Raw genomic sequence first — 27,911 nt, 5'->3', positions numbered from 1 at the left:
TTGCTAAAATCAGGATAGGGAAAAGAAGCATCATCCTAACTCAGCTGAGGATCACCGAATAAAACAGACCTTGATCCTGAGATACAGTTCCATATGGCAAATTCCCCGGGGATGCCTTTAAAGTCCTGATTTGGAGCAGGCAGGGGTCTGAGTGAATGTGGGTTGAAGGATCACCATGGAGCTCTGAGCAGCTAGTGGCAGGAAATATTACAGATGCTCAGTGCACTTTCTGCTTCCTCAAAACTGCAGTCAGCTGCTTCACCACCTGGGCTGTAGGCTCTGCTTCTGGCCTGGAGAACATCTACACAGGAGCAAAAGGACCCGGGTAAGGCCTCAAAGTGCATGCTTTTATTTTCTACAGCAGCAACAGTCTTATAATGCACCTTAGCTTTTTCATCCAAAGATTGTCTAAAGGTGTAGGAAGATAAGATGAAGGAACAACCTTGACTTGTTGGGGTGTTTTTTCATAAAAACCTGTAATGTTGTCCTCCTTCAGGTTTCTTGACATGTTTACTGTTCTGTAGGTTTGGTATAGCTGGCACTGTGAATGTGACGGGTGATGAGGTGAAAAAGCTGGATGTACTATCTAACTCCCTGGTGATTAACATGCTGCAGTCCTCCTACAGCACCTGCGTCCTGGTCACAGAGGAGAACAAGGAGGCCATCATCACCCCGAAAGACAAGCGGGTCTGTGCACCTCCGGCTTTCAGGGGGGTTGTCGGCTCGGGCAGCAGCAGGTGGCACTCTTGCTTCAAGTATGAAACCTGGCCCTGGCCCCCAACCCAACCCTTCCCCCCCCCCTTCCCGGGGGGAATTCAGAAAATTGGCACCATTTCTGCGTTGTTTTGATTAATAACTGTAGTGGGTGGCATGATTTCAACAGCTAAAAGCAGTGTGGAGAGTAAAATTATTATTAAAGTTTTGTGAAAGGGGGGAGAGTAATTATTTTTAAGCTTGTTAACATATCCCAAATCTCAGATCTAAGTGTACTGTTACATTCCCTGACCGCTGGTGCAATGGTTTTGGATTACATTAGTATTTAGAAAGATAAAATGAGATGAGAGGCTGGCAGAACTGAGTGTTATGTTACATGTCCAAAGGAAACACCTGACTGCTTCATCAGGCTTCCCCCAGGAGGGGATCCTGTTACCGCGAGTTACTTCTCAGGCTGATGTAACCTGCCCTTTCCCGAAGTCTTTTTTTCTTTCTGCCTTCTTGCCCTCAAACCCCAGAACAGAGCAAAATCCTTTCATTCACAGCAAAAGTAGCAAAACAAAACATATTCATTAGAGGAAGATACTTGCTTCCAAAATTAGTCACTCCTTTTGCTTCTAAACAATTTCTTGCACTGCTTGGCAGCAGTGCTGCTCATCTCTATCATCCATTTGTGCTGTCTGAGCAGAAACATGTCCTCTGCAATTTCTCTGGCAGGCCCCTGGGGAGCCGGTGTTGTGCTGCAGGGCCAGCTGGGTCAGCAGTGCAGCCTTCTCTGGCAAGCTGTATCAGGCATGCTTGGAGGGCTAAATTCAGATGTAAAAACATGGGAGTTTTCAAGTAAAAGGAAATAATGATGCCAAGAAACTTATCATTAAACAGTTCCCTTTCCATTTCTGTTTTAGGGTAAATATGTGGTGTGCTTTGACCCCCTTGACGGTTCATCCAATATAGACTGCTTGGCACCAATAGGAACAATATTTGCTATCTACAAAAAGGTAAGAGAGCAAATCACACATGGCATGATTTGCTTGGTGAAAGCAAAACGTCCTGAGTTCATCACCTTGCCTAGTTTCTTTCCATGGTCCCTTAGGTGTCTCTGGGCAAAAGGGAACCTTAGAAAGACTAGACGAACACTTGATATTCACTGCCTGAATTGACAGGAAGGGGACACCCAGCCCCATGAAGTTTTTAGGTGACAGCACTTCCTTCCTCCACACACAAAGGCACTTAACTACGACGATCTCAGCCCCAGGGCAGCTGGTTAGCTCCTTCAGTGATGTTTGTCTCAGCGTTAGGCGCCGACGGATCGCAGGATTTGTCCTCCTGGACACCCACTGCGGGGGCTGGCAGCCCTGGTCCTGACCCTGTGGCGGCCAGAGCCAGCTGCTGTGCCTGTCATGGATGGGAGTCTGTAAGCCTGGAAGCGCTGGGGGCTGGAGGAAGCGCTCAGCAACATTCATCGGGCCCAGTAGCGTGTCTGCTCCCATGGGGCTGCACAGAGCGGCAGCTGTGCAGCCAAGTACAAACGCTAAGAGTTACAGTCATGCCAAGTCTTGTGATTTGTTTGCTAATCTCCCAGCAGTTGGTGTTTTTTCCAAAGCCTGAGCTCACAGTCATATGACTGTGGGAGACCCCAGCCATCGCAATTGAGAAATAACAGTTTACAGACTTGTGACTTCAAAGAAGTCTTTGCAGACTCAGATGTTACACTTCAAGCAACTGAAGATATGTCTTTTAAGTCTCTCACCTTTTAGCTCATAATTTTCAGCTGGCTAGTCCTTGGCTTTTACATTTCCTGTAGGTAACACAATAGTCATCACTGTTGAGAATATGTTATCTACTAATGAATCAGTTATGGCATAACCTCAAGAGGGTTGTGGCACAAGCCAAGTCCTGGAATTTGGCTATCTGCACTGTTAATGGTTAGTGCAATCCCACACCATGGATGCCGGCCATGCAGGCCAGACAGCACTGAGATGGTGTCTGGCTATGATTTTTGAAAGAGCATTCCTGGGACTACATCCAGTACCATGTAGTATCTTGCTTTTTGCAGAGAAAAAAGCTTATCTGTGTTGATGAAATCTATGAAATGTGCTCTAATGTTAAGCAGAGGGACCTCCACCCTTTTCAGTTATCTCTCTGACACCCTAAATGACAACAGCATCTCCCAATATTTGCAGTAGACAATAGTTGCATTTTCCTTTGACATTATTAAATAAGTGCTTTATTGATTGTTACTAAAGGGTAGCGTGAAAGAATAAAAGGGAGATGTTTATTCCAGTTGATAAGTATCACTTAAGAAAGAGAACATAATTTTAGGCCACTTAAGATTCATGAATATTTTTTAAAAGGTAGAATCGTTGTGATTCCAAAGGATGAACCTTAGCGTCTACCAGTTCTGAGATGAGCTCTTGACTGATTTTCTCACCATGTCTCACCTTAACTTCATTTTCAAAGGCACACTCTCCAAAGTAGAAACATTTGGCTTACTTCAGAAAAAACCCAAAACAGATAATAAGCACTCTTATAGAAAGGCCAGACTTGGACCATACATTGCAATCCTGAAAACTGTTATCTGAGTGTACTGCCCAGCTTAATTCCCTGGTTTGTTCAATAGTACAGGACAAAACTCCTGCAGTCCTAACATTGAAGTATCAGCTGATCTGTAGCTTTTTCACAGCTCTGCAAAATGTTTGTTTCAAACATTTTTCTCTTTTTGGAAACTAGCTCTTGCAAACACAGCTGTGAATAAGGATGAAAAAACAAGTGAATTCAACCTGACTGACTATACTGTGAGGCAAGAGTTCCTCTGGCTTTTTTTCAGAATAGTCAACAAATATATAATTTCTCAGTCATATTAACATAGAAAATGCATTTAAGAAATAGGAAAAACTCAGAAAAAAAATTAAACAATATTATATATAACCCAAAGTTGCATGTATTGTATGTACACTGTATTCTAGAAAAAAAAAAAACACTTTGCTCTATACAAAATTATTTTTTCTTTAATGAGAGGTGCATACAAAAACTATGACAACCATAACATCTTTTAAACTGACTGTCTAAATGAATGTTTAATTCTCCATTTGATGCTGCAAATAATTAGTCTGCTATAGACAACCATTGCTTTCAATGGTGAGATAGATGTATGTACCATAGGGGTATATTTGTGAAGGAGATCAAGCTACCTAGGCCATAATAGTTGGCACTGTAAGGATTGTTTCACAAAGTATTAGCCCCTATTAGTCAATTTTCAAAGCTCTGAAGTATGCAAACAAAAGTTTAAACTAATCTTCCTTCATTATCTGCATTATAACCTCTCAGAATAAGCAGCCTGACATAGCTTCAAGGGACTGAGTGCCACATATATTTGTACCTGTTATATTTCAGTTCCCATGAAGAGCTGGTTGTCAACTGGATTTTTTTATTTCCACAGAAGAACTTGGCAAAATAATAATAAAAGGATTTGAGCAAAATACAGTTAAAGACTGTAAGTGAAGTGACTTAAGTAATGAAGTCTTTCAGCTGAAAATGAAAACATTTTGATGTGGAACTACTATCTTTGTTTACCAAGAAGTTGTCGTTTTGGTGTCCCGCATTTCGGTTTTCCTTGAGGTGTTGGCATACAATGATGAAAGGGAACACCTTACTAAGACCCTAATGGGCAAATTTTTTATTTTCTATACAAGTCTTCATGGATTTTAATTTTTTTTAACCAGATATTCAGGGCTAAACCTGCTGTTATTATTTAGCTGCTACTCAATCTAAATAAGCCTCTGCAATCACTGAGAAACTGAGTTAGGAACAATAAAATGCTGAGCCACAGTCTGAAGAAAGGGGAGTGTTTCATTTCAATTCCCCATGGACCACCACCAAACATCTATACAAGACCCACCACAGCTGACAAACTTTTAAGTAAGCATTGATATCAAGCAATTCCTACCCATTCTGCAGCAGCAGGAGATAAAGGCTGTAACCAGCATTCCCAAGTACTGTTGGCTGTCCTCCTTACCTACCCCACCAGACAAACTCTTGTAAGCCGTGGCTGAGGCACAGCCCTAGAGCTGGCTGGAAATATTTCACCTTGTCTGCCTGGGCTACTGTTGCTCCATGATAACCAAAGTGCCAAATCAAAATATGAGTGTCAGAAATTGATTAAAAGCATCAAGTAAAATGCCACCTGAATGTTCTCTGTAGACTTATAGATGAGTACCTGCACACATGCACACTTTACATAACCAAATGTGTTTGTTATTTTGTATATAATATGATGAGCATTTGTATAAAATAGGTGAACATTTATATCCCTTTAGTTATGCATCCCTTCACTAGAAGAGACCAATGCAAAAACTTGGTTCCATCATGTTGCACCATATATCCTTTTATTCTGTACCATGCGAGCATTTTTTCTGTAATGTTAATTACAGCATTTCCCTCTCAGTTATTCCCTCTGAGGGGTGTCAGTATCATAGCTTATGTTACATTTACAGAAAATTAGTATCTTTGCTCTGTCTCAGTTTTCTGATGATCCTCAATTAATAGCTGGGGATATAATGCTAAGGCATCAGCTTTGTGGCATGTATCATATTGACTGCATGACATGTATAAGATAACAAACTCTGAACATCCTGTCTTAGCATGTACATGGACCTGTACCAAACTTGCCCTGAACAAGGTGGGGGGAGCGGGTAACAGTCTCTATTTTTGTTGTTTCAAAGGTCTGCCTAGACAGAAAAAGGAAATCTGTTGCACATTATTATTGAAAAGTTGTTTTTATTTTTCATTATCAGAATTTAACCTTTGGTTCAAATGGTAATTTTTCCTCAGGAAACAGATGACGAGCCTTCTGAAAAAGATGCTTTACAGCCTGGCCGCAATATTGTTGCTGCAGGCTATGCCCTGTATGGTAGTGCTACACTGGTTGCCCTCTCCACAGGGCAAGGAGTGGATTGCTTCATGCTTGATCCGGTACAGTCATGGTGTTAATCACATTGCCACTGTCTTTTAGAGCTCTCTGTGCTTGGTTTTACTTGTTTTTGTTAAACCTTGTCTCTATCCACTTTATGCAAGTCTTTTTTCCATATCCCGGATCATCCCACCTTCTCTCTATAAATATTTAATAATATGTGAGCATGTTGGTTGCAATACCTGCTTGTTTTTTTACTATTCAATGTAAGTGAAGTTAACTTAAATTCTCAATTAAGTGTTTGAAACTGTCTTCATTCAAACCAACACTTAAGAAAATTCAATTTGTACAGTGTCTTTGTCTTCACTTGAAGGAATCTGTGTCTATTTTATTCTTGATTTTTCTGTCTGAATAAGAGCATCAACATGTTCACTGTTTAGCCTGAGGCAAGGACCATTTTTTTGATAGCTTGAGCCAAGTGATGTTTCATTTCCTGAGTGCAGTAGAGTTTTATGGCTGTCACCTAAGGTGCATACCCAAAAATTTGCAAAAGTACAACAATGTCTGTACAATTGAACATGAACTGAACTTTTCAGTGCCCAGGAACACAATGAGTGTTACTGTGGGAATGCAAGAAAGATCATTCATTTGCAAAACCAGAATTAGATATGCGGAACAACATACTGTTGTTTTTTATGGTTTTGTGGGGTTGTTTTTAATAAAACAATGAATTATTGCCAAAACTTCTTGTAACATTTGTAAATAGTCTCATTCCAAGTGGAAAGAACTGGGAGATTAACTGCTCTGCTTGAGACAGACAAAGAGAAGGTGGAAATTGAAATCAAATTGCAGAGATCAACACATGGGTATAGCTGACTACATTCACTTTAAGTTGTTTAGACCAGAGAGGCAAAAAGAGTCCAAAAGTCAGAAGGCAGTGTCATTTCTTAATTTGCAGTCTCATGATTTGAGGACAGAGATTCATGATCCGTCTGCTTTCAGGGCTGAGTGGTATTTTTTTGGTACTTTATTCCAATCAGGTTTTGTTTATAGTACCGATGTGACAAGTTTTCATTAATTTAATGTAAATTCTCTGCTTTCTGCTCTTTTTGAAATATTGTGAGGTTATGGAAATATTGTGAGGTAATGAAAGGATCAAGTTGTGCTAGCATTTCTGCCATGTCTAATGTGGCAACTGTTACAGAAAGCCAACAAAATTTTCTGCTGCCCTGCTAATACCTCATTTATCCTGTCCTGCAGGGTCTTGGTGAATTTATTTTGGTGGACAGAGATGTTAAAATCAAGAAGAAGGGGAAGGTGTACAGTCTCAATGAAGGTTATGCAAAGTATTTTGATCCTGCAATGACAGAATATTTGCAAAAGAAGAAATTCCCTGAGGTAAGAAAATATTAGCACTGTGCGCAATGTACCACGCGTTGGCAAGCACTGCATTCCATGAAGTCCTGGCTGACGGAAAAGGATTTGAAGGTCTTCCTGAGTTCAGACCCATGTAACTCTTTCATACCAGCTGGTCCATTTTGGATATTCATGTAATGGAGCTTTTTTTTCGGCATCCTGACATCTTTTATAACTTAAACTTTGGTAAATAAAGTCATAGCTTGTTTGTGTGAAGGGAAATGTGCTGAAGAGCAAAATCTTTCAGCAAAACTCTGGAAATATGCATGCCAAATTTGGGGATACCCTCATTTTCTAGCTTTATCTGAATATGCAGTTCAGTAATGTGTGCAGTTGGGCATTTAGGGCTAGATTCCATGTGCTGTCCAGAAGGTGTTTGCAGGAATCTGGGTGGCATCACCTTCTCCTTCCTGTACCCTCTTGCAGCTGAAAAATGCAGTATCATTCTTGCACAGTCTACTTGCATCATATGGAGCATGAACCAACCTATTGGCTGGGGAGAAAACCTAAACAAATGGTGTGAGGCACAAATTCTCTATATTTGGTGGTTAAAAAAGAGACATCCCATGTATGATGAACTTCCTTGGACAAATACAGTTTGGTATTAACTTATCAAGGCTAGGAGAACAGAACACAAGCTCTCAATGTGGAAAACCGGAAGATCTTTAGAAAGTGTGGCTGTGAAGAGTAATTTATAATGAAATATGGTGATGTGGATCAACTCAGGACTTAATTTGGTCAGGAAACTGTTTTTAAAGCTTTTCCTATTAAAAAAATAGTCAGATTATTTTAAAGCTGTTAGTTGTCAAGGATACTTGTAATATGGTTTGTCTTAAATAAATGGATTCAGTAAAAATCTCAGGGTGCAGTAAAAGGGAAATATAATAGTAAGTATTTAAACTATGGTCCCATGATAAGCTCCTCCTTCTCAGCTAAAAATCTGGATTTACCATATCAGCTATAGCTGCAAGACTACTGACTGAATATCAAACCCTCCTTTTAATACTACCAAAACTGTAGCTGCAGAGTCTAACATAACAGCATTCTAAATATATTAATTTTGAATATTTGAGATTATTTTGAGACTTCAAAGTCTGCATTCAGTTAAGCTGTGTGAGAAGAAGACACAATTTTCATACTTCCTGAAATCCAGCTGGGAAAGTGAAGAACAATCTGTGCTTCTCATTCTGCTGATGTTACACCAGGCTATTTATTCAGTATAATGCACTAACATGGGATTTATTAATCTGTGTTTTTGCAAACCACTAAAATGTTGTTTAAAGTAAAATTCTTAAACAAATGATTCAGCCCCAGGCAACTAGGAAAATACTGAAAATATTTCAAACTCAGTGGAAAGACCAGACAGAGGAATTTCCCCACAGGATCAATGAGGACAGCTCTACCATGTGACTTACTAAATCCCAAAGTTAGGACATACTGGAAAAAAACTCATTTGCAAACACTATTTTATCTCAAATCTGTTTATCATTTGATGAAAACCTATTGAAATTGCTCATCTTTGTGTTCTAACTTCTACCACAGAAGCTGGCAGATATTTTTGCTGCTTTAAAGCAAGCAGCACAGAAGTGGGTTATTTGGGGCACAGGAAATCTTCTCAGTTGTGCTGAACAATCACATTTTTTGCTGCTCTGAGATGTACAGTTGTCAGCATGAGAAGGGCTGAGGCACAAATGTTATGGCCACAAAGCACAAGGAAGTGCTCTGCCCATCTGAAGCTTGTTATGAACCTGAGTTTTGGAAACAGCGTAACTCAGTTCCTTGATTTGGAAAGACATTATATTTGCATTGTGGGGAGGACTAGAGAGAAAAGGTTTTGCCTTTTCTCTGTAGCATGAAACGTGCTTCCTGGCCTCATCTGTAAGGCTACTCAGCTGCAGCCATGCTGTTGATGACCTTCCCTACAGGAGCCAGGTGGAGATCTTCACAGTTTCGGTCTCTGTCCCCTTTTCTCCAGCATGCAGAAGGGTAGTGAAGGTGGCTGCTGAATACCCCCTGCCTGTGACTTGAAGAGAAACTGATGTGTGGGCATGGAGGAACACATACTTATTCAACCAGATCATTCACCCTATACTCTTTGGGCTTCTAGAAGCCAAGAGACTAGGTATCAGTTTTAGCTGTCTTTTTTTTTTGCATTTTTCTTCCTTAGATCTTACCTCTATTAACTCCTTTCTGTGGCTCTTGGTCAACATGCTGTTCAGATGACTTTCTGACATTGCCATGAAAAACTGAAAAGTTAAAAATATAACAAGGAATCAAAAGTACAGTGTGGTCTACAACATATCCTATGTTATATATCATTGTCGTTAGCAACAAAACACTAAAAATCAGCCATTTATGAGTAGAAGAGAGATTTCCCTTTACTATCTAACAGCAGTGTCCCAGATCAGACAGTCTGGACTACAAAATCACATTGACCCTCAAATTTTCTTGTGGATCATCATTTACCTAAGGCATTAATTCTGAATAAAAAGCACTAGAAAAATGCTGATGTTCTGCAGGCCAGACCTAAGCCTCCTACTACTATCATGCAGTGGGAAATGTATGTCTAACCGCATCTCTTCTGGTATGAGAGTGAAGGTGATTTTTTATTAAGCATGACAAAATCGCACTGCTGCTTAACCAGTTTGAAGAGCAAACTTCTGTTTGCAAAGTTGCCTGTAATGCAACATGTTTACTCCAGTCTGCAATCTCAGTGGGAGCTGCTGGGCCAGAAACCATCTCTGCACAAATTTTACTACAACTCCTCCCCAAAATGGGTTCTTCCTCCCATAATGGCTGCAAGGCCCTAGCTTCTCTCTGGCACTGGCAGAATTTTAAATACCCTGTGGACACTGTCACACTTTGCTCTGACACCTACTTTTATCTTTGCTTCCTACAGTCAGGCACAGGAGAAGCTGAGTCTCATCACAGCTTGCTGATGATTAGAGCTATGCAACTGAGATTCCCTGGCTAAGAATTTGTCACAGCAATGCCATTAAAAACTTGCCCTCAACAGCACATTTCAGTATGAAGCCAAGCTGTGTCCAAGTGATACAAAAAAAGCTAGTAAAACCACTATTCTTTTGTGACCACATCAGTATGCAGAGCAAAGGATGCAGGAGTGTTGCTGTTGTAGTCTGTAGAAAAAATTTCTTGGCCCCCCCTCTCCTAGTTATCATATTTATATAAGAAAAACCTGGTATTGTTCTGCTGTGGAAGAACAGGGCTGTCAGAAACAGTAGAAGAAAGAAATTAAAAATTGACTTCTCTCAGAATGTGAAGGAAAAAAAACCCCACAGGACCTATCTGTCATTTTTGTTCCTTTGAGTCAAGCAAAAAAAGAAAAAGCAGCAGAAGGGGTAAAACAAAGAGTAGCCACAAGTTTACTCAACATGGATGCTGACCAAGGGAACATGAAGGTTCTCCAGCTCTTTCATTGGCATCAACTAAACAATCAGGAGTGCTTATTGTGCAAACACAGAGCTTGGCACTACCTTCTAGCATTCATGCTCTTTTATTTTGTTTGAGAAGAATGCCTGGGCAATATGCCAATATGCATGCAACACCTGTTAACTTTCTTATCTGTAAAAAAATGCATGAGCAATAAAACTGGAGAAACAACAAATAACATTTCACTAACTACAATTAGTATTTATTCTTCCATGCAGACAGCTGTATGCTAAGGGAAGGAAACATTTTATTTCAATATGCAGTTCAAGTGATAACCTTATCAGAAGGGAGGAATTTGTCTGTATTTTTCTCAGCACTGTATCTCTAGCTGGTGAATATCTATCCAAGTAAAAAGCAACTAAAATTGTCAGTGGCATCTCCTGAGCTTAGATTATCCTGAGTTGGAAGTTGAAAGCATCCTTCGCATAACACGGTCCATGTACACAAAAATTATGTAAATAATCTGCATGTGAATAGGAAATCTAGCACTTTCCAAACCTGTCAGATGATGTCTACACAGATGGCTCAGCTGTACAGCTCATGGTCATTAAATTTCATACCTGTGGTTTACAGAGTCCTTATTTGATAATATCATAGAACCAATCTTTAGCAGTCTGGTTCAGGGGCTGCTTGTTAATATGTTATGGCTTTTCTTAGTGTTCAACAAACTGTTCTTTAGACTCAGTTCATTGCCTTTTAAAACCACAAAAGAAAGTTTTTGTGTTGATTGTATTTTTAAAGGTAATTTGAGACTATAATCATATCTTCCCCAGACTTTAACTGAAAACTCACATTTGTCTCTCTTTAATACCACTTAAAGTGTTTGGTTTTTCCTGATGCCAGATTTTTACAATTGTGAAGTCACAATTACAAACAGCTGTGAGTTGGAGACGCTATCATTTGAAGCCTAAATATGCAATTATTTGGGCATAAGCCATGAGAAACAAGGGAGCAAATACTTAAAACCTTTGTTCATTTGTGCATACAAGTAATAGGACCAGATTTAAACAAAACTAAATGTAAAAGCTCTAGGCTGTGTCTTATCCATCAGTCTTTCATAGTTTGCATTGTTTTCTTCTGAATTTTTCATAGTTCTTCTAATGTGTGCAACACGAATCATAAAAACCAGCATATGTACAGTTGAATAAGGCTTATTACATAGCCTGGAATAGGTCTGTTTTCCAATTTTATTATCAGCTATACCAAAAATCCAAGTCTTAAGTTTAGCAGCATAGAACTTAATTTCCTAGTGTTCTGTTGCTTTGTAATGTGTAATTTAATGAGATTTTTTTTCCATTTTAATAGAGTGTAATTATCAATACTTCACAGTCACATTGAACAATTTGAAAAAATAATTTTCAAAATAGAATAAGGTTTTTCTCTATTTTCCTTCCAGTTGTGGATTTTTTTACCCAGCCAACCTTATGATTTTGCAGGGAAAGGTGACTAACTTTTGGTGTCTGAAGGTCTTGGAGCTGGCATTGCTGAAGAAGTTTTCTATGTATTTTTCTTGATGTAGTATCAGTACAGGATGAGCTTTGTATAAAGTGCTGAGATCTTTAATTAGAAAACTGACCCAGACATTGATATTTTATGAGATATTATTATATTATGAGAATATTATATTATGAGATATTTTCAGACTTTTAGCATTGTAATACAAAACACATATATGTATATTAAATGTTCATGAAGTTCAGTCTCTAGTAATATTCCGGGAAGATGAAAATTCCTCCTCAGCTTAATTGAAGACAGAGTGAGAGATATGGAAACCAGCAAAATTATTTTCTTAAAAAGCTTTCCTTCAGTTTACATCCGTATTTTGTATCTCCCCTTCATAAAAGTATAGTGACATGTTAAATTTCTTGAGTGGAGCTTATTTGGTCTGTATGTCCTTCTATTTGTTCAAGACACCTTGCTTGTCTTCTATATCTTCTACCTACCCATTTCTATGGCCAGACCTGAGACTGACATGAATACTTGATTGCTCTTGTTAAAATGGCCTGTCCTTCAGCAACATCAATTTCTAAGCTGAGAGCAAGGAAAATTACATTCATGAATAAATTGCAATCTTCCAAACTAAGCTGCAGGATAAATGCTGTGACCAATTTCACCACCTGACAAATAAGCTAGAAGGTAAAAGTTGGAGCCCTCTTGGAACCATCTGGACATTTATAGGAGTGACACCACTCCTCATGCTCTGGCTTAGGAGCCATTGAAAGATCAAAAATCAAATTATTTTGACTTTGTTCTGATAAGGTGAAGAAGTTTTTAGTCCCTTGGTTTTTCACAAGCTGGGGGTTGATTCCAAAATGTGCACCCAAATTACAGATACTCTGGTTTGCATACTGTGAATGCAGCTCTTTAAAACTCTTATCTTTGAACCCTGTACACAATCACATCTTACAAAAGGCTGAGCTTAGGACTGATTTCGGGATTTGCAGTATCCATAAGCAGCCATTGATTAAAGCAGCTATGATTCCCGTTTCATGCCAAAATTACATTTTGCCATGTTACTAGTTGTCTAGCCTGGTAAATATAGTGCTTTGCTCTGTGTTTTTCAGGATGGGAGCTCCCCATATGGTGCCAGGTATGTGGGCTCCATGGTAGCTGATGTTCACCGTACATTGCTGTACGGTGGGATCTTCATGTATCCTGCTAACCAGAAGACTCCAAAAGGAAAGGTATGTAATTTGAATTCCTTTCTGGTGAACTTAGCCAACCTAATATCTCTGGTATTACCAGAGCAATAGTTTACATAAATAAACAAATAATAATGTTCCACTGCGGAAAAAAATTTTTAATGAAAATTATGCCCAGCAATTGAATTTAGGAAAGAAATTTAGGCAATTGCCAATTTAGGTCAGAAATCTTCCTCTGTGTTTTTATATTATTAAATACTCAACTGGTTTTCACTGCAACCATGTACTTAATGATTTTTCTAAAGCTAGTATTTCAGCACCATAGAAACCCATTGAGAGATGTGTGCATGGCTGACAGATACAACACAGAGCTAAGAAAAACCTCTGCACTTTAAACTGGAAACTAGAGTTATTGCACCAGCCAGTGGGATATGTTAAGTCCCAGAAAGGGTTTTGTCCAATGCTAGAAAAAAATACTTTCCTACCTTATGTTTCCAAAGGACGCTGAGCTTATATCACCAGCTCTGCAAACTCAGCCTTCTACTACCTGATCAGAAAAGGTGATTACAGTGGAAGGTGGGTTTCATTCAGTATTTTAGGAAAATATGACTTCCCATTTGGACACCGGTAGAAAATGTACTGTGACAATTCAGTGCAATGCAATGCAGTCAGTCTTTAAAAGTGATGGGCCGTGGACCATTGTCAACCTCAACTTCTCTTCTGCAGTATCACATACCCATATTATCAAATTTCTAAACAAGTATGTTTTAAGAGACCTAGTCATACAGCTGATCTGTGGACCAGCAGTAACCTGCAGGACATCCTTAGGAATTCATTGGCTCAGTACGTAATAGGTTGGACATGGTGTTCTGACTCCAAGAATGCATTCTTTCCTGATCTACACTGTACTTAAAACCTTCTATTCCAATGTTTTTGCATCCATGGCTGGTACATGAAGGAATCTGCCTCATCTCCCACACTGGTCTCAGAACATCCCAATATCTACCATCTTTAGGGAGAGAGGACTACTGGTTTCATCATGGTGAGCTTGTATTTACCAAAGTACCAGCAGATCCAAATGGTCTTCGAAGCCAAAACAGGAAAATAATTATCTTCAACATATCAACCAAAAATGTCTGCATGTTTGTCCAGGCAAAAATTATAGAATCACCATCCCACAGAAAAAACCCACAAAACACCATCCCAAAAAGCCCTCACTAAATGATGTGGATCTGTTTGTACATAGGAGAAAGGGACAAAAAAGGAATTTGCTGTATGTGAAAAAAGTGGGTTTGCTGACTGGCCTCTTCAAATGAAACGTTTTGTTTTGAAATCTGTACTAAACCATTGTTGAAAAGAGAGAATGAAAAACAGGACAAAATTACAAAGGAACTAAGCAGTTACATAACTTCATTGAAATAAGGTTTGCACAGAGTTAACCCACATTTATTATTGGATTGCTCTGGCTTGGACTGCCACAGTAAAGAGAGTAATGGAAGAAGCAAAACATGCTATTATTAAAAACAAGTTTTCTTTCTGTCTCAGAGTACAGATGTATATAGTTCTTTTGACATATATATTTTCTTAATGGAGAAATAATACTCTTGTGGCAAGTGCCCTGATCATCTTTCTCCTGAAAGACAGTCTATGCACTTGGTTAGAGAGCTGAAAAGAATCAAATGTCACTGGAATTGATCAAAAGGAATTTATTTACTCTTTAGAGTAAAGGCAAATTACATGGATGTAGGCCCCAAAATTTACAGATCCTTCCTTAAGTTCAAGAAAGAAAACTAAATGCTCAAAAAACCACTACAGGACAAGACAAAAAATAAAGCTTCTTTTCAAATGGTATATCATGAATAATATTTTTTATAAATTTAAGGCTTCTAGTTCTCTATTAGGTGAAAATGTTAAACCTATCTGAAGACAGAGCCCATCTGAAGATCCCTAAGTGCAGTTGCACTGCCACCTGAAGAAAAACTGCTTTCCTCAAGTTGCATAGTCACAGTAGCAACAAGAAACTTGAAATGTGGTTCCGTGGTGATACCACTGCTGTTTGCTGGCTCATGACCTTCCAGAATTGGGTCAAGCAGTAGGAAGAAGAGTGAAAGGTACTGGTCCTATGTTGCCTCAGAGATGGAGTCCCAGTAACAGAAGTAGCACTTCAGTGGGCTTTAAAGATAAGAAAGAAGGTAATACAGTGCTATTTAAGTTGTGGTATATTGTGGTTTCATTGCAGTGTGCTGAAGGCATGATGGGTAGTGAAGTCCTGTGTTCAACCCATTTCTCTGTCTCTATATACAGGATCATTCTGTCACACTTCCTTTTTTCCAGAAAACTTTTCCTCTTTTGTACATGTCAAGAGTCCTTTAAACAAAATATGTGCTAATATTGTTGTACATGAGCACTTCATAGATAAACCTACAGAAATAATATTTGTTCAGAACTGACCACCTCTTTTCATTTAAACACTGAAAATTTTGGTATATGTCCTAAATAAATTTGCATTCCACCAGAACACACTTACCCCAAGAGGTAACATTTTAAAAAGATGTAAACAGATATCAGGGTCCAAACCAAAAGGGAAATTTTGCCTTTAATAAATAACTGCAGCTCCTTCTGAAGCCACTATCTGGATAAGTTCAGGCCACTAATATCTACCTACATTTCTGAAGAGAAGCAATAAAATCCTGAAATTTGAAACTGGGAGCATCAAGTTTCAAACTCCAAAATATCCTGACTAAACATAACATGATTATCCCAAGCTCTGAGTTAACACATAAAGACTCCATATGAGAACATATTTTGTTTTTTCTTTCTCAGTACTGTTAGCTTAGTTGGCTTAAATATTTTGCTGATGCCTGTGGGACACCCACTTTTGACATTTTTGACAAAATACAGCTTCACTGGTGCTGCATGTCTGTATATCAGCTTGGAAATTATAGTAGTGACGCCTGAATGTAGGGTTGGCATACTATTCCTCCAAGGCTGTAGTAAAGGTGAGAAGAAGAGAGGGAAGGAAAAGCTCTCTGAAAGACATTGCTACTTAGGCCAGTTGAAGTTTGGTACAAAATTTTCTAAAATCACAAAAGGAATGCTAAGTTTTGGCATAATTATGTCAAAGGACATAATTTCCCCCATAGACAATCAGGTGTTTCCTCTTTCTTTCTAGCTCCGACTTCTCTATGAATGCAACCCTATGGCTTTCATCATTGAGCAGGCAGGTGGGATGGCAACTACAGGGACCGAAGCAGTGTTGGATGTGAAACCTGAGAATATTCACCAGAGAGTTCCTCTTATACTTGGCTCTCCAGATGATGTGCAAGAATACCTTGCTTGTGTACAGAAACACTAGAAGAGCAGCTAAAGACTTTCCACATCAGATCTTGCTTGCCCATTTTCAGTCTTCAAGAAAAGCTTTCCTTTCAAAATAGTGGATTCTAGTGTTTACCACCAATCTCTCAGTGAAAGTCCCAGTTTACAAGAGCAGGAAAAATAGTGAGATTTTGTTTCTCCTTGCAGGCAAGTGTAAAAATCCTTTAATTCTGATTTACGCAGGGCAAGTGCAGAGACAGAGTCATGACAAACAGAAACTACTTACTTTATATAATATTAACAAAAGGAAGTGAGTTGTGTCAGTATCCCCATTTGATCTGAAGCTTCACATCTATTACATAGATGGCATTGTTTGCAACAGGATTTCTGCATCAATATTTGCAATGTCATTATCTGGATTTTCTGTTAGAGACTGTCTTGCAGATGGTTTTTATCTTGACAGCCCTAAGAAGAGCAGAAGTCTTATGTTGTCTGAAACAATATTTTTAATCCGTGCATTATATATATTTTGGGTAATTAATGGAGATGAAAAGGCTGCAGCATTGCCAGGATATTTAATTTCTCATAAGAACAGGTGTGTGTTATTTGCACACACCTTTCAAATCACAAATGACAATAAACCATGGATGTGGCACCCAAATCATGCCTATTCTGTTGATCCATTGTCCTCTGCAAGAGGATACAAAGACACTGTTATGCCTCCATTTTCTCTTACTTTGGAAGGTTCTTATTTCAGATTGAAATTACACATTATACCCTTTTACACATTATATTGCCACCACTAGTCACAGTGTTGTCCTATCCTTAAGTGGAAGGGAACACCCCAGTTTTGTAGATGCTTGTGGCCAAAAGGAACTAAAGTCAGATGGTCTGCAGAAGCTTACAAAACTTTATTAGTAAATTCCACACTTGCCATGACAATTGATACAAGTTAGTCCATGATCTCCTAGAATACCACACAGCAGTGAGGTTTGGATAAAGAGGTAGGGCAAAAGGGGAGAGAGCAGGAGGCAGAGAGAGACAGAAAGAGAGAGAGAGAGAGAGAGAGAGAGAGAGAGAGAGAGAGAGGGAGAGAGAGACAGAGAGAGAGAGAGAGGTGATTTAAAGAGGAGGGGGAAAGCAAGAGAGACCAGAGAGAGTCCTGTCTGCAGCATGGCTCCAGCTGATGGAGAGTCCAGGGACAGGTGGTGCACATGTGCCTGGCCTTTGTGAGGATACTTTTTTTCCCCTGCCGTGAATACAACTTTCTCATTTTCTATACAAATTAGTTGTCATGCACAGTCAGTTCTTTCAGACCTTTCTGTAAATGGATCAGAGGGCTTCAGGCATCTTGGGTGGTCTTGATTCCTCGCTATAGTCCATGCATGCCCCCTTCTCAGTTTCATTCTGGCACTTGCAATCTGTTGTCCTTATCTACAAGAGTTACAACAAGGATGTTTGTCCTACTTCTGTATGGCCACCTTCTCCAGCCACACCCTGTTCTTTCTCACAGTGTGTGTTACCAACAATCAATCACTGTTTGTTATTACCAACAATCTTTGGTTGGCTTCACAACTATCTGGTTATTGCTGTTTGAGAAATACACATTGGCCCTTTGTCCTAGGGAGTCAGGATCCTGCATGACCTTCCTGAGGGTCACCTTTGACCTCTTCAAAGACCTACTTAGAAGAATCACATGGGATAAGGCTCTAGAAGATAAGGAGGTCCAAGAGAGCTGGTCAATAGTCAAGTATCACTTCCTCCAAGCTCAAGATCAGTGTAGCCCTATGAGCAGGAAATCAGGCAAAGGGGACAGTAGATCCACATGGATGAGCAGATAATTGCTAGAAAGAAATTTCTGGGATGTGAAAAAAGAGCTAGGCCCTGTGGGAGGACTATAGGAACAACATCCTATATGCAGGGATGAGACGAGGAAGACCAAGGCCCACTTGGCATTGAATCTGGGAAGGGCAACTGAAAGGGCTTGTACAAGTACAGCAGCAGCAAAATGAAGATTGGGAAGATGTGGGGCCACTGCTGAATCAGATGGGTGTCCTGGTGATGGAAGACACAGAGAAGGCCAAATTACTGAATGCCTTCTTTGTCTCAGTCTTTACCGGTGAGGCCAGCTCTGAGGAGTCCCAGACCTCAGAGGCAAGAGAGGAAGGAAGGATGGAGAAAGGAAGATGCCACCCTGGTCACAGAGGGTTGGGTTAGAGATCAGCTAGAGAGACCTAACACCCATAAATCCATGGGCTCTGATGGGATGCACCCATGGGAGCCCAGGGAGCTGGCAGATGTTGATAAGCCAACATCCATCATCTGTGCAAAAGCATGGAGAACAGGAGAGGTGCCCGATGACTGGAGCAAAGTCAACATTACTGCCATCTCCAAAAAGGACAAGAAGGAGGACCTGGGAAGATATGCCCTGTCAGCCTCCCCTCCATACCTGAAAAGGGAATGGAACAGCCCATTCTGGAGGTCATACCCAGGCACTGGGAGCAGTCACCATGGATTCACCAAGGAGAACTCATGCTTGACCGATCTGATAAACTTCCGTGGTGGCGTGACAGGATGGGTCAGTGAGAACAAAGATAATTTGGGGTCTGGAGCATCTCTCTTATGAAGAGAGATTGCAGGAACTGGGCCTGTTTAGTCTGGAGAAGAGAACACTGAGAGGAGATCTCATTAACACATACAAATATCTCAAAGGTGGCTGTCAAGAGCATGGTGCCAGACTTTTTTCAGTGGTGCCCAGTGACTGGACAAGGACCAATGGCCACAAACTAAAACACAGGAAATTTCACCTCAGCACGAGGAAGAATTTCTTTACACTGAGGGTGGCAGAGCACTGGACCAGGTTGTCCTGCAGTCCCCCTCTGTGAAGACATTCAAAACCCATTTGAACAGGCTCCTGTGTAGATTGCTGGAGCTGACCGTGCCTCGGAAGCGGTGTTTGACTGGATGATCTCCAGGTGTCCCTTCCAACCCTAATGATTCTGTGATTCTGACACTTCTAGGTTTCTATAGCCATCCATCCCTTAGGGCTTCTGGTGCTAGATCTCAGACTTGACACTGCCTAAGGAGATCAGAAATCCACTGTGAAACTAACAGCCATTGACCAATGAGAGCAAAAATTAGCAATGAAAAGAAATGTGTGATTACACTATGTGATAAGGATGTGAAAACTGGGCTTTAGGTCTCTTTAAGTTTTAGACCCTCCTGTCTAACCCCCTTTACAACTCTCCTGTCTCATTATATGAATGTTTTTTTAGTGAACCTCCTTGATGTAAACAACTCCTGCACCCTCTTCTCATTTTCATCTCTGATCCACAGCCCCCACTGTGCTGGTACAAAACTTTATTAAGAATATTCTGTGAATTACATTAGGACCTAGAGAGGAGTTAAGAATACTCCTGCCAAGAAAATCCAACAGTTATTTTTTAACTCAAATGTGTTTTATTACTTCTAAAGAAGAGGCAGGCTGAACAAAAGCAGACAGAAAATTATTCAGGATGAGTATTTACCCTTAATTATTCCTATCCCAGGGGTGAGGATGTGATTTCAGTGCTGCTTCAGGTATCAAAGCACTCCTCATTCAGGTTTCTCTGGCACTTTTTAAAGCTGTGACAACTGCCCAGGATCAGCAAGTACAGTGTGTACTTGTTTATTCTGTTCCTCATCACGTGCTTCCCAAAGCGCTACTATCAGCAGCAGAACACAAAAAACACTTAAATAAATCCTGGTGACTGAAGAGGTAAAGAAAAAAAAATATGGTTTAGGTAATAATAAAATATTTTTACTGCATGATGGAATTGTGCACCCTGATTGTGAAAACTAATAAATCTGTTTCCCTGCGAAAAAAATGTGCTTGGAATACATATACACATATATACAATTTCTTTTTTAGACATATATACATATATAGTAATTCTCTCTCACTCTGAGTCTCTACATAGGAACACAAATAGATATTGATGTCACTAATTTATCAAGGAACTCCATTGCATTTTTTAAGTTGGAAACCTAAAACCAAGTTTAATTTGAGGCCAGCCTAAGTAAGATAACAATACTAGTTTTACATCAGAAGGATCACTGGTAACTTGGTCCTGTTCCCAAGGGCCGGGAGAGATGATAAGGCTAGAACAGAGATTCCTCAAGATAACCACAGGGCCTCTAAAAACCACCACTTAGGGACATGCTGAAAGTTTGTTTTGCAGAGGGTGTACACAGTCTAGTGGCTAAGATCTGTGCTCCTGCTGGCAGGATGTATACACCTGCACACTGCAATGTGTCAGTCACTGAGTGTCCTACTTACTGTCACCCAACTTGCTTTCATTGAAGTATAGTTTCACAGCAAAGCTTGGATCTAATCCTAGTTGCTATTTTCCCCACATTTTGGGGTTTTTCCTCAGTTTGCACCAAAAGCACCTGGTAGTGGAGGGGCTAGTGCTGGGACACTGCTCTGACTAATAACTTAGTGCTGCTTAGGTGGCTGCTGACACTTAAATGAAAATTCTCCTGGTTTGTGGGCTGCTGGGTGGCTGGTGCTTACAAAGAGATCCATATCTGCTCTGTATAAACAACCTATACAAACCTCAAGTGCAGATTAAGAAAGCAGCTACTTTATTCAGTGTGAACAGTGGATGTTCTTTGCTGGAGTCCTGCTTCAATCTCTACCTCACCTACCTAAGTACTTGCATGTATTCTGCTGCATATAGCACAACCCTGCAAGCACACCATTCCACAAAGTCCTTAAAGGCTCAGGGTGAATTTTAAAGTTTCCCTCTGCAGAGTGAAACTAGTTCAGACCATTTCTGCAGAGCTCTCTTACACTAACTGTGGGGTGAGGGGACACCACCTACGAAGTGCTTGCAATACCAAGCCACAACTTCCTTCCATGGCCTCCCATCATGGTTTTGCAAGGTATCTGAGGGCTGCTGAGAAAGTAAGGCAGATTTTTTTTTTTTTTTTTTTTTTAATGAATCAGAGACTATTTAGTGGTTGGACTGGTGCGAAAGAGAACACACCACAAGCTGCCATCAAGGTTGCTGAGAGAAGAAGGCAGTGTTCACAATGAAGATATTGTGACTGCCGCCAGATGCAGAAGTCAGCAAGGCCTGCTATTATTCCTCAGATACTCACCAGCATGATACAAAATTAAAAATACATGGAAATTCCTAGTAAGACACATGTGAACTAAATCCTAGTTCATATGTGCCTTTGTATCAGTATTTAATAGCTTCTTGGCATAAAATTATATATGAATAAATCAGTACACATTTGACTTGCTATTACTTTTGGAGAAAGATGCAGAAACTATACTACTTGTACTGTACCATATATATATATATATATGACTGTTGTTAAAACACAGGTTGTCAAACTTGTTGCCAAAATTAATTCTTCTTTATAATTATTGGGAACATTTGCACCTATTTCAGAAGTAAAATAAAGGAAAACTACCTAAACCTAGTGGTATCCAGTAACACAAGAAAACACAGCATGCCCACCAGTCTCTAATAAATGAGCAGTTGTTCACAAATTACTTTGACTGGAAACTGAGTTAGTGTGAGCAGCCAGACGCAGAGAGGTGGCCTTGTGACTGCAATCACAAGATGGGGGATCAGAGAACAGGTTGGGGCTGGCAGGCGTCCCACCAGTCCCGTGGCACCCTGCCTGCCTGTGCTGCTGCCCTGCCAGCCCAGCACACTGAGGAGCTGATCCTGGACACTCTGCAGCAGGACCTCACCCATCCCTGAGAAACCAAGGCAGCTGAAATGCAGATGGTCTTTGAAATGTAGAATCAAATGTGTTTCTGAGCATTTGTATCAAAAGTTGATACTTTATTCTGTTTTCAACAAAACATACACATGAGAGGTTTTGCTGTTTCTTTAATAAAGCCAACTCATATTTCTGGAAAAGTCAGGCAAAAGTTTTATTAATTTATAAAATGCCAGCTATTTAGAAACAGAGAACAAAAAAGAGCTTTTAGCTTACATGGATTATACCACACAGACTCATTGTGAGAAAAGGGGGGTTGGTGTCCATGGTAGAAAAGAAGAGGTTTAATAAGAGGAAAGATTATGAAGTCAATTACTTCTGTGGGACTGCAAAGGTAAAAGGATCTATTTTCCAGAGATATCCAGGGCCCAAAAGTGGCAATAGCAGAGAGTAAATGAACATTGAGATAGAGGATCTGCACACAGTTACCCAGAAGTACAGAACACCTGAAGTTTTGATGAAACATTCCCTACCATTCGGGCTTCATGTCATCATGGCCAGCATTCACAAACCCTATGTATTACTACCATAAAACACCTTTGGTTTTTGTTCCTAGCTTTCTGCAAATACAGATGTGGTTTCAGAAAACACAAAACCAAAAACCTCAAACTAAGCATGTGATCTGATTCAAGTGAATTAATTTTAATACTTCATAGAGATAGGATTTTCCACTGAGATCTGCCCTGAGGAGGTTGCTTTCATCCAATGCAATGATTTGCATCATGGCTTTGCAAGACTCTATTCATCAGGACGCCAACAACCTGTTTTCTGGTAGCAGCTTTGTAGTTCTGACCATTGCACTCAGTGAAGGCAGTTTGGTGAGCCAGCTTGCAGAGGGTGTTGGCCAAAACAGCTAAGTACTCCCACGTTAATAAACAAAAATTTGGCCTAAGAATTGTTGTCAGCTGCTGAGCAGGTCACCCAGTGAATATTTTATCACTTTGGAAGGGACACCTCTGAAGGAGATAATGCGCCCGCTCAATTACTGGGTCAGCTGTGCTCATGCTGAATGTGCATGGCCAGCCTAATCCCAGCCCGGGCATGACCGTTCCTGATGTCTCATTGATTCAGCAGATGCTCCAGTGCACCGTCGGCACACGCCCGGGAAAAAAAGAGGTCAGCTTCTCTCCACGCCCAGCTGCCGCGACACCAGCCTTGTCATCGTGTGCTCGGAGGAGCACAGCTCTGAGACACCGCACCGGGTGACACACCATCTGTCTTTTGCCCTTTTGATCGCCAGGTTTCCTGTTTTGTTCCTGTGTGGACAATTTTCTCCCTCTTTTAACAACGCAGCATGATTTATTATTCCGGCACAGAAAAAGGAGACTGCTCAAACAAAAGCAGGGAGGATAAGTGGAAAGGGACATGCAGATAAATGTAGAATCTGAAATTTAAACTCAGCAGAAGAACGCTGAGAATGGGGATGTTTACTTTTAGCTCTTTTGAAGATATGCTGGGAGAAAACAAAGCCAAAGGGGGAGGCTAGCCTTCTTGCAAATCCACACCCACAGCTGCTAATCAGTTGTCTGCCCTCTGGCAGACAGCCTCACTGCTTTTGGCCTTCTTCCTCTCCCACTTTTCAGCTCTGTGTCAGTTTAGATTAAAAATTCAGTGTGGAGGGAGTTTCTTTTGCTCTTGGTTTGCAAAATTACTAACAAAATGGGGATATAAAGTTCATTGAAATGTCTGGAAATAGTGCTACAGAAATACCATTTCAAAAGTATTCCTGATGGGCACCCTGTGTACACAAGGTTTGCTTCTGAAATGCTCTATTACACTGTGAGAGAAATGTGACAGAAATGCTCATAACAGCACTGAAGCAGAAAACTCAGGTCCTCTCCAATTCTTTCCATGACTAGCAAGCAACAAATAGCAAAAAGGCAGCAGGATTTATTCTTAACCTTTGCACAGGGCATTGGAATTTCTATATAAACAGAGAGATTTCTTTTAACTATGAGAGAAATCTCTAAAAGCCTATGCAATTTTACAACACAGCTGATGTTTCCAGTATATATTTCCTGTTCCAAAAAAACCCGGCTGTCAGTTTATGCTTCATGCTTGAATGAGGAAAGCAACACCGCTAAACATGCTGAGCAGAAGGAATGTTAAGATGGCTATTGAGAAGAACTTGCGTTCACAATTCTAGCATTGCTGTGCTATTATGGTAAAAGACTGTGATATGTGGTTTTATTTTTGGTGGGTTTGGTTGGGGGCTTTATTGAGGTTTTTTGGTGGGTTCTTTGTTGTTATTGTTTTTATTTCTGGTTTGTTTTGGTTTCATTGTTTTGCTATATCCAGCAAAAATGGGCACCTGCACACACAGCAATGAACAGGTTTAAAAGTTCTGTGGGCAGCCCTATCTAGGGGTGTTTTTGTGCCTTGTTACCAGCAGCATAAACTGATATATTACAGAGCTATGCTTAGAAGTACCCTTTGTGGGAAAAAACACCTGACTTGGCAGCTCTGAAGCCATGGCATTTGACTTTCAGTTTTAAACAAAATCAAGCGTGTTCCAAGACTTGTTACAGCCTCAAGGGGTTCTCAACATCCCATTTCAGCATCAACTTCTCAGACACCCTAAGCCAGTCTGAGCATCTAGTAGCCCAGCATTTATTTTAAACAGTTCTATGTCATGGCATGCATGCTGTGCAGGAGGTTTTCATTAATAATTTTAAAAAAAAAAAACAATCTTACTCCATAAAACTTAGAATATTTCCATGGCATTTAGTAGCATATAGTTACTGAGATTACAGTTTTTCCCAGTAGAGCAGCATTGCAGCATTGCACCTGACAACGCACAGTGTTACTTCTACAATGTGTTTCCCAGCATCATTTTACTGGAAAGTCTAACAGGTTTCACTCAGAAGTAGGTTTTGGATCTCCTAGAGAACAGTCAGTGAACAAAACAAGGAAGAAGCATTGTAAAAAATAATCCAGTAAGTATTTTACAAATGGCCATTGCCATGGTTTCTTTGCTCCTTTGCGCACAGAGGTTGGCAGTAGCTCTTCAGCAGAAAACAGGCAGGATGGAAAGAGTGTTGCAGAAATCGTATTTTAAGGCCACTGGACAATAAATCTTTGCACAACAGAGCAAAGAAAAAAAACCAAAATATTTTTTTTGAAAAAAAACCAAAACAGCCACTTGTGTTTGTGAACACAAATGAAGGTGGCATCTTCTGAGATTCTTCTGAAACTCCTAATCTATCTAAACTAATCAATCCATGGATCAGGTCTCCACCCTGTGGCCAACCCTCCTCCTCCCCCAAACTAAATTCCTGGTTGGGCTCCCATCTGTTTTCAGAAGAGCCTTATTATCACTTAAGTTCAGTTTTGTGAATTGTGAATGAAATTTTGCTTTTGATTTTAGTCTTTCTTCCAAACGCTTTAGGTGCCCCTGCACTTACCCGAAATTTCACTCATGATTCAATAAACTGCGATTAGCACATAAGATAATAAAATCCCCATTACTGATTTAAACAATTATTTCTTCAAAAGAGTGTATTAGTTGAGTGAACATTTCATGATATGACTTCCCAGCAAAGACTGAAGAGCATTGTATGGACAGTAAGTAAAAATAGGTGCTTACTCTGTCATACACCTTGGTAAACTCCTAAGACAGCTAGAAAGCAGAAACATCACGTTACATTATGACAGCCTTCAGGCTATGCTCAATTCTTTGGTTAATAGCCAGAAACTGCTGTCAATCTCTACTATGTCAAAACTGATTAGTTGGCATTATGCTTAAGACATATATGACAGGATTTGTTATTTTATCAGGGAGATTAAGTAGCAAATGCTGCATAACTGATATTCAGAAGCTCACTTCTGGGTTTTTTTTGAAGTGGATATTCCCATTTTCCTTTGTCTCTGGTTGTCTCAGAACTATGTTTTTGGAGTGCTGTTATGCAGATCAACAGTAATCTTTCCTTATAGAAAACCTTCAATGATACAATTAATCATGTTTGACTTTCCTGTAAGTTTTTCACTGCATGAAATCACATGCAGTGTCATTTTTTACTATAGCTCTTCAAAGCATTTTGGAAATTGTATTAGTGCATAGCCTGTGTAGCAGAATAATAACATTTGTTTCACTGCCAATGTTTAGAAATTGATTTAACTTTAGCAAAGGCAAAAACCAATACATCAGGAAAATACCTCTAAAATTCTGTTCTACTCTGCAGTCACAGATAGTACGAGAAATTCAGTGCTCTTAAGGGAAAATAGTTTCCTACGTGACAGACTCTAAAGAATAAGTACTTCATATGTAAGTGAAATAATTTAATTTCATGATTTTCCTTGCCTCATACATGCTTTTAAAAGCTCAGGTCCAGTGAGTGATAAAATACATTCAATAAGCAGAGCAGAGAAGCTGCTAAGAGACCTTCAGGACAAGAACAGTTTAAGAAGCATCACCACATGAAAATCAAATGCAAAACTTTTTTTTTCTTCCCAAATTCCAATAAAAAAGTAATTTTCACAATTAAGATGCTAGTCAACAAGGACTGCAAAGGTTTATCACTGTACAGAACTGCAGTCTAGCATGTAATAGTGCCCAGCTCATGTATCTCAATAGGTGTAAGACCCCATTAACAACAGTAGCCGTAATTTAGATAGGACCTAAACCAGGTATAAATAGGATTTTTTACTAGTATGTATTTTACTGATAATACATGTGGACTAGAATATTTTAAATTAATAAATGCAGCTTCAGCTATCAGTAGGAATATGTAATCAGTGGAAGCTTTGGAGAGAAAACACTGGACTAGTAATCAAGAGCTTTAATTACCACAGCTTTCTGGGAACAACTCTGGAGATTTCCATGACCACAGGTAACATGCATTTGCTGTATCTTCACAAAAGAAGAATGATAAACAGAGACAACACTTCCCCCACTGGAACACATACCACTATGGAATAATTTGCTACTTTACGATAGTATTTTTGAAGTAAATAAATAAAACAGCTTTGCCGAAGATAGGGCCACTGCAATGGAATCCCAAAACCAGATTTAATATTGTTCTTGAAATCTGTTCTTTATATTCCTTAGGAAAAAAAAAAACTTACACAAACTGCAACTTTAAAAAAATTTTAGTCTGTATAGTGTCAGGTAACACAATTCTGGGTGAAGCTGTTACTTCAGGTTGTGTAAATACTGAGTTATCTACATGACCTGGCTTACCCTGTCCCCTTCTTTATTATTCACTCTGAGGACGTTCAGCCAGAACAGTCAGCAAGTTTTAATCCACACAAATATTTTTTTCTAAAGAAGTCAAAGGCTGATGGCTGTTTTGTGAACTACATGCCCATTCATGTGCAGATACTTTGGAAAGTTATTTCCTTTTCATTTCCCATCTGGTCATAAAACATACCTTGTTTTCCCAGCAACTTTTCTGAGCCCTGGATTTTGCAACCAAACACCTTTCCCTGTTACCCATTTTTTTAGCAGTTCAAGTCTCAGGAGGCTTTTTACTGGTCTCACTTCTGTTCTAGCAAATAAAGAAACACAAAGCATGAAGCACTACCAGGCTTACAGTAACATCAGCTTCCAGGATTAAAAAGTGTTAGGAGAGACAAGTGTCAGTCCATTCCCAGTTCTGGCAGCAAGAATGAAAATAATTTTCTGCATATGGAGCTTACACAGTCACTTCTCTGGCAGTATTTTTCTCCTGCCTCTCATTTTG

At 39.8% G+C, this 27,911-nt stretch overlaps 1 protein-coding gene across 3 annotated transcripts; it reads left to right on the top strand.

Moving 5' to 3' along the window:
• The first annotated feature begins 67 nt into the window (after positions 1-67).
• On the top strand, positions 68-27,562 carry LOC121333278 (fructose-1,6-bisphosphatase isozyme 2-like). Of its 3 annotated transcripts, none has more exons than XM_041399486.1 (7): positions 68-325; positions 525-687; positions 1,620-1,712; positions 5,545-5,685; positions 6,884-7,021; positions 13,054-13,173; positions 23,302-27,562. In XM_041399486.1, the coding sequence occupies exons 1-7, from the start codon at positions 156-158 to the stop codon at positions 23,434-23,436; spliced, it is 960 nt and encodes a 319-aa protein (XP_041255420.1). In that variant the 5' UTR covers positions 68-155; the 3' UTR covers positions 23,437-27,562. The 3 variants fall into 3 exon arrangements, with proteins under 3 accessions (XP_041255420.1, XP_041255421.1, XP_041255419.1); XM_041399487.1 differs by having other exon boundaries at positions 70-325; positions 23,305-27,562; XM_041399485.1 differs by lacking the exon at positions 23,302-27,562 and adding an exon at positions 16,304-17,107 and having other exon boundaries at positions 141-325.
• The last annotated feature ends 349 nt before the right edge of the window (positions 27,563-27,911 follow it).

Source organism: Onychostruthus taczanowskii, unplaced genomic scaffold (genome assembly GCF_017590055.1).
Source record: "Onychostruthus taczanowskii isolate IOZ18803 unplaced genomic scaffold, ASM1759005v1 scaffold161, whole genome shotgun sequence".
NCBI classification, from domain to species: Eukaryota; Metazoa; Chordata; class Aves; order Passeriformes; family Passeridae; genus Onychostruthus; species Onychostruthus taczanowskii.
Note: the sequence above shows the minus strand (reverse complement) of the source record. Positions and strands in the feature narration are given on the sequence as shown.

Excerpts from the sequence above, each read along its gene's own strand:
- LOC121333278 (XM_041399485.1), top strand. The coding sequence starts at position 156 with ATGTGGGTTGAAGGATCACCATGGAGCTCTGAGCAGCTAGTGGCAGGA. Across the intron at positions 326-524 it reads ACAGGAGCAAAAGGACCCGG|GTTTGGTATAGCTGGCACTG; the intron begins GTAAGGCCTCAA and ends ACTGTTCTGTAG. Across the intron at positions 1,713-5,544 it reads TATTTGCTATCTACAAAAAG|GAAACAGATGACGAGCCTTC; the intron begins GTAAGAGAGCAA and ends ATTTTTCCTCAG.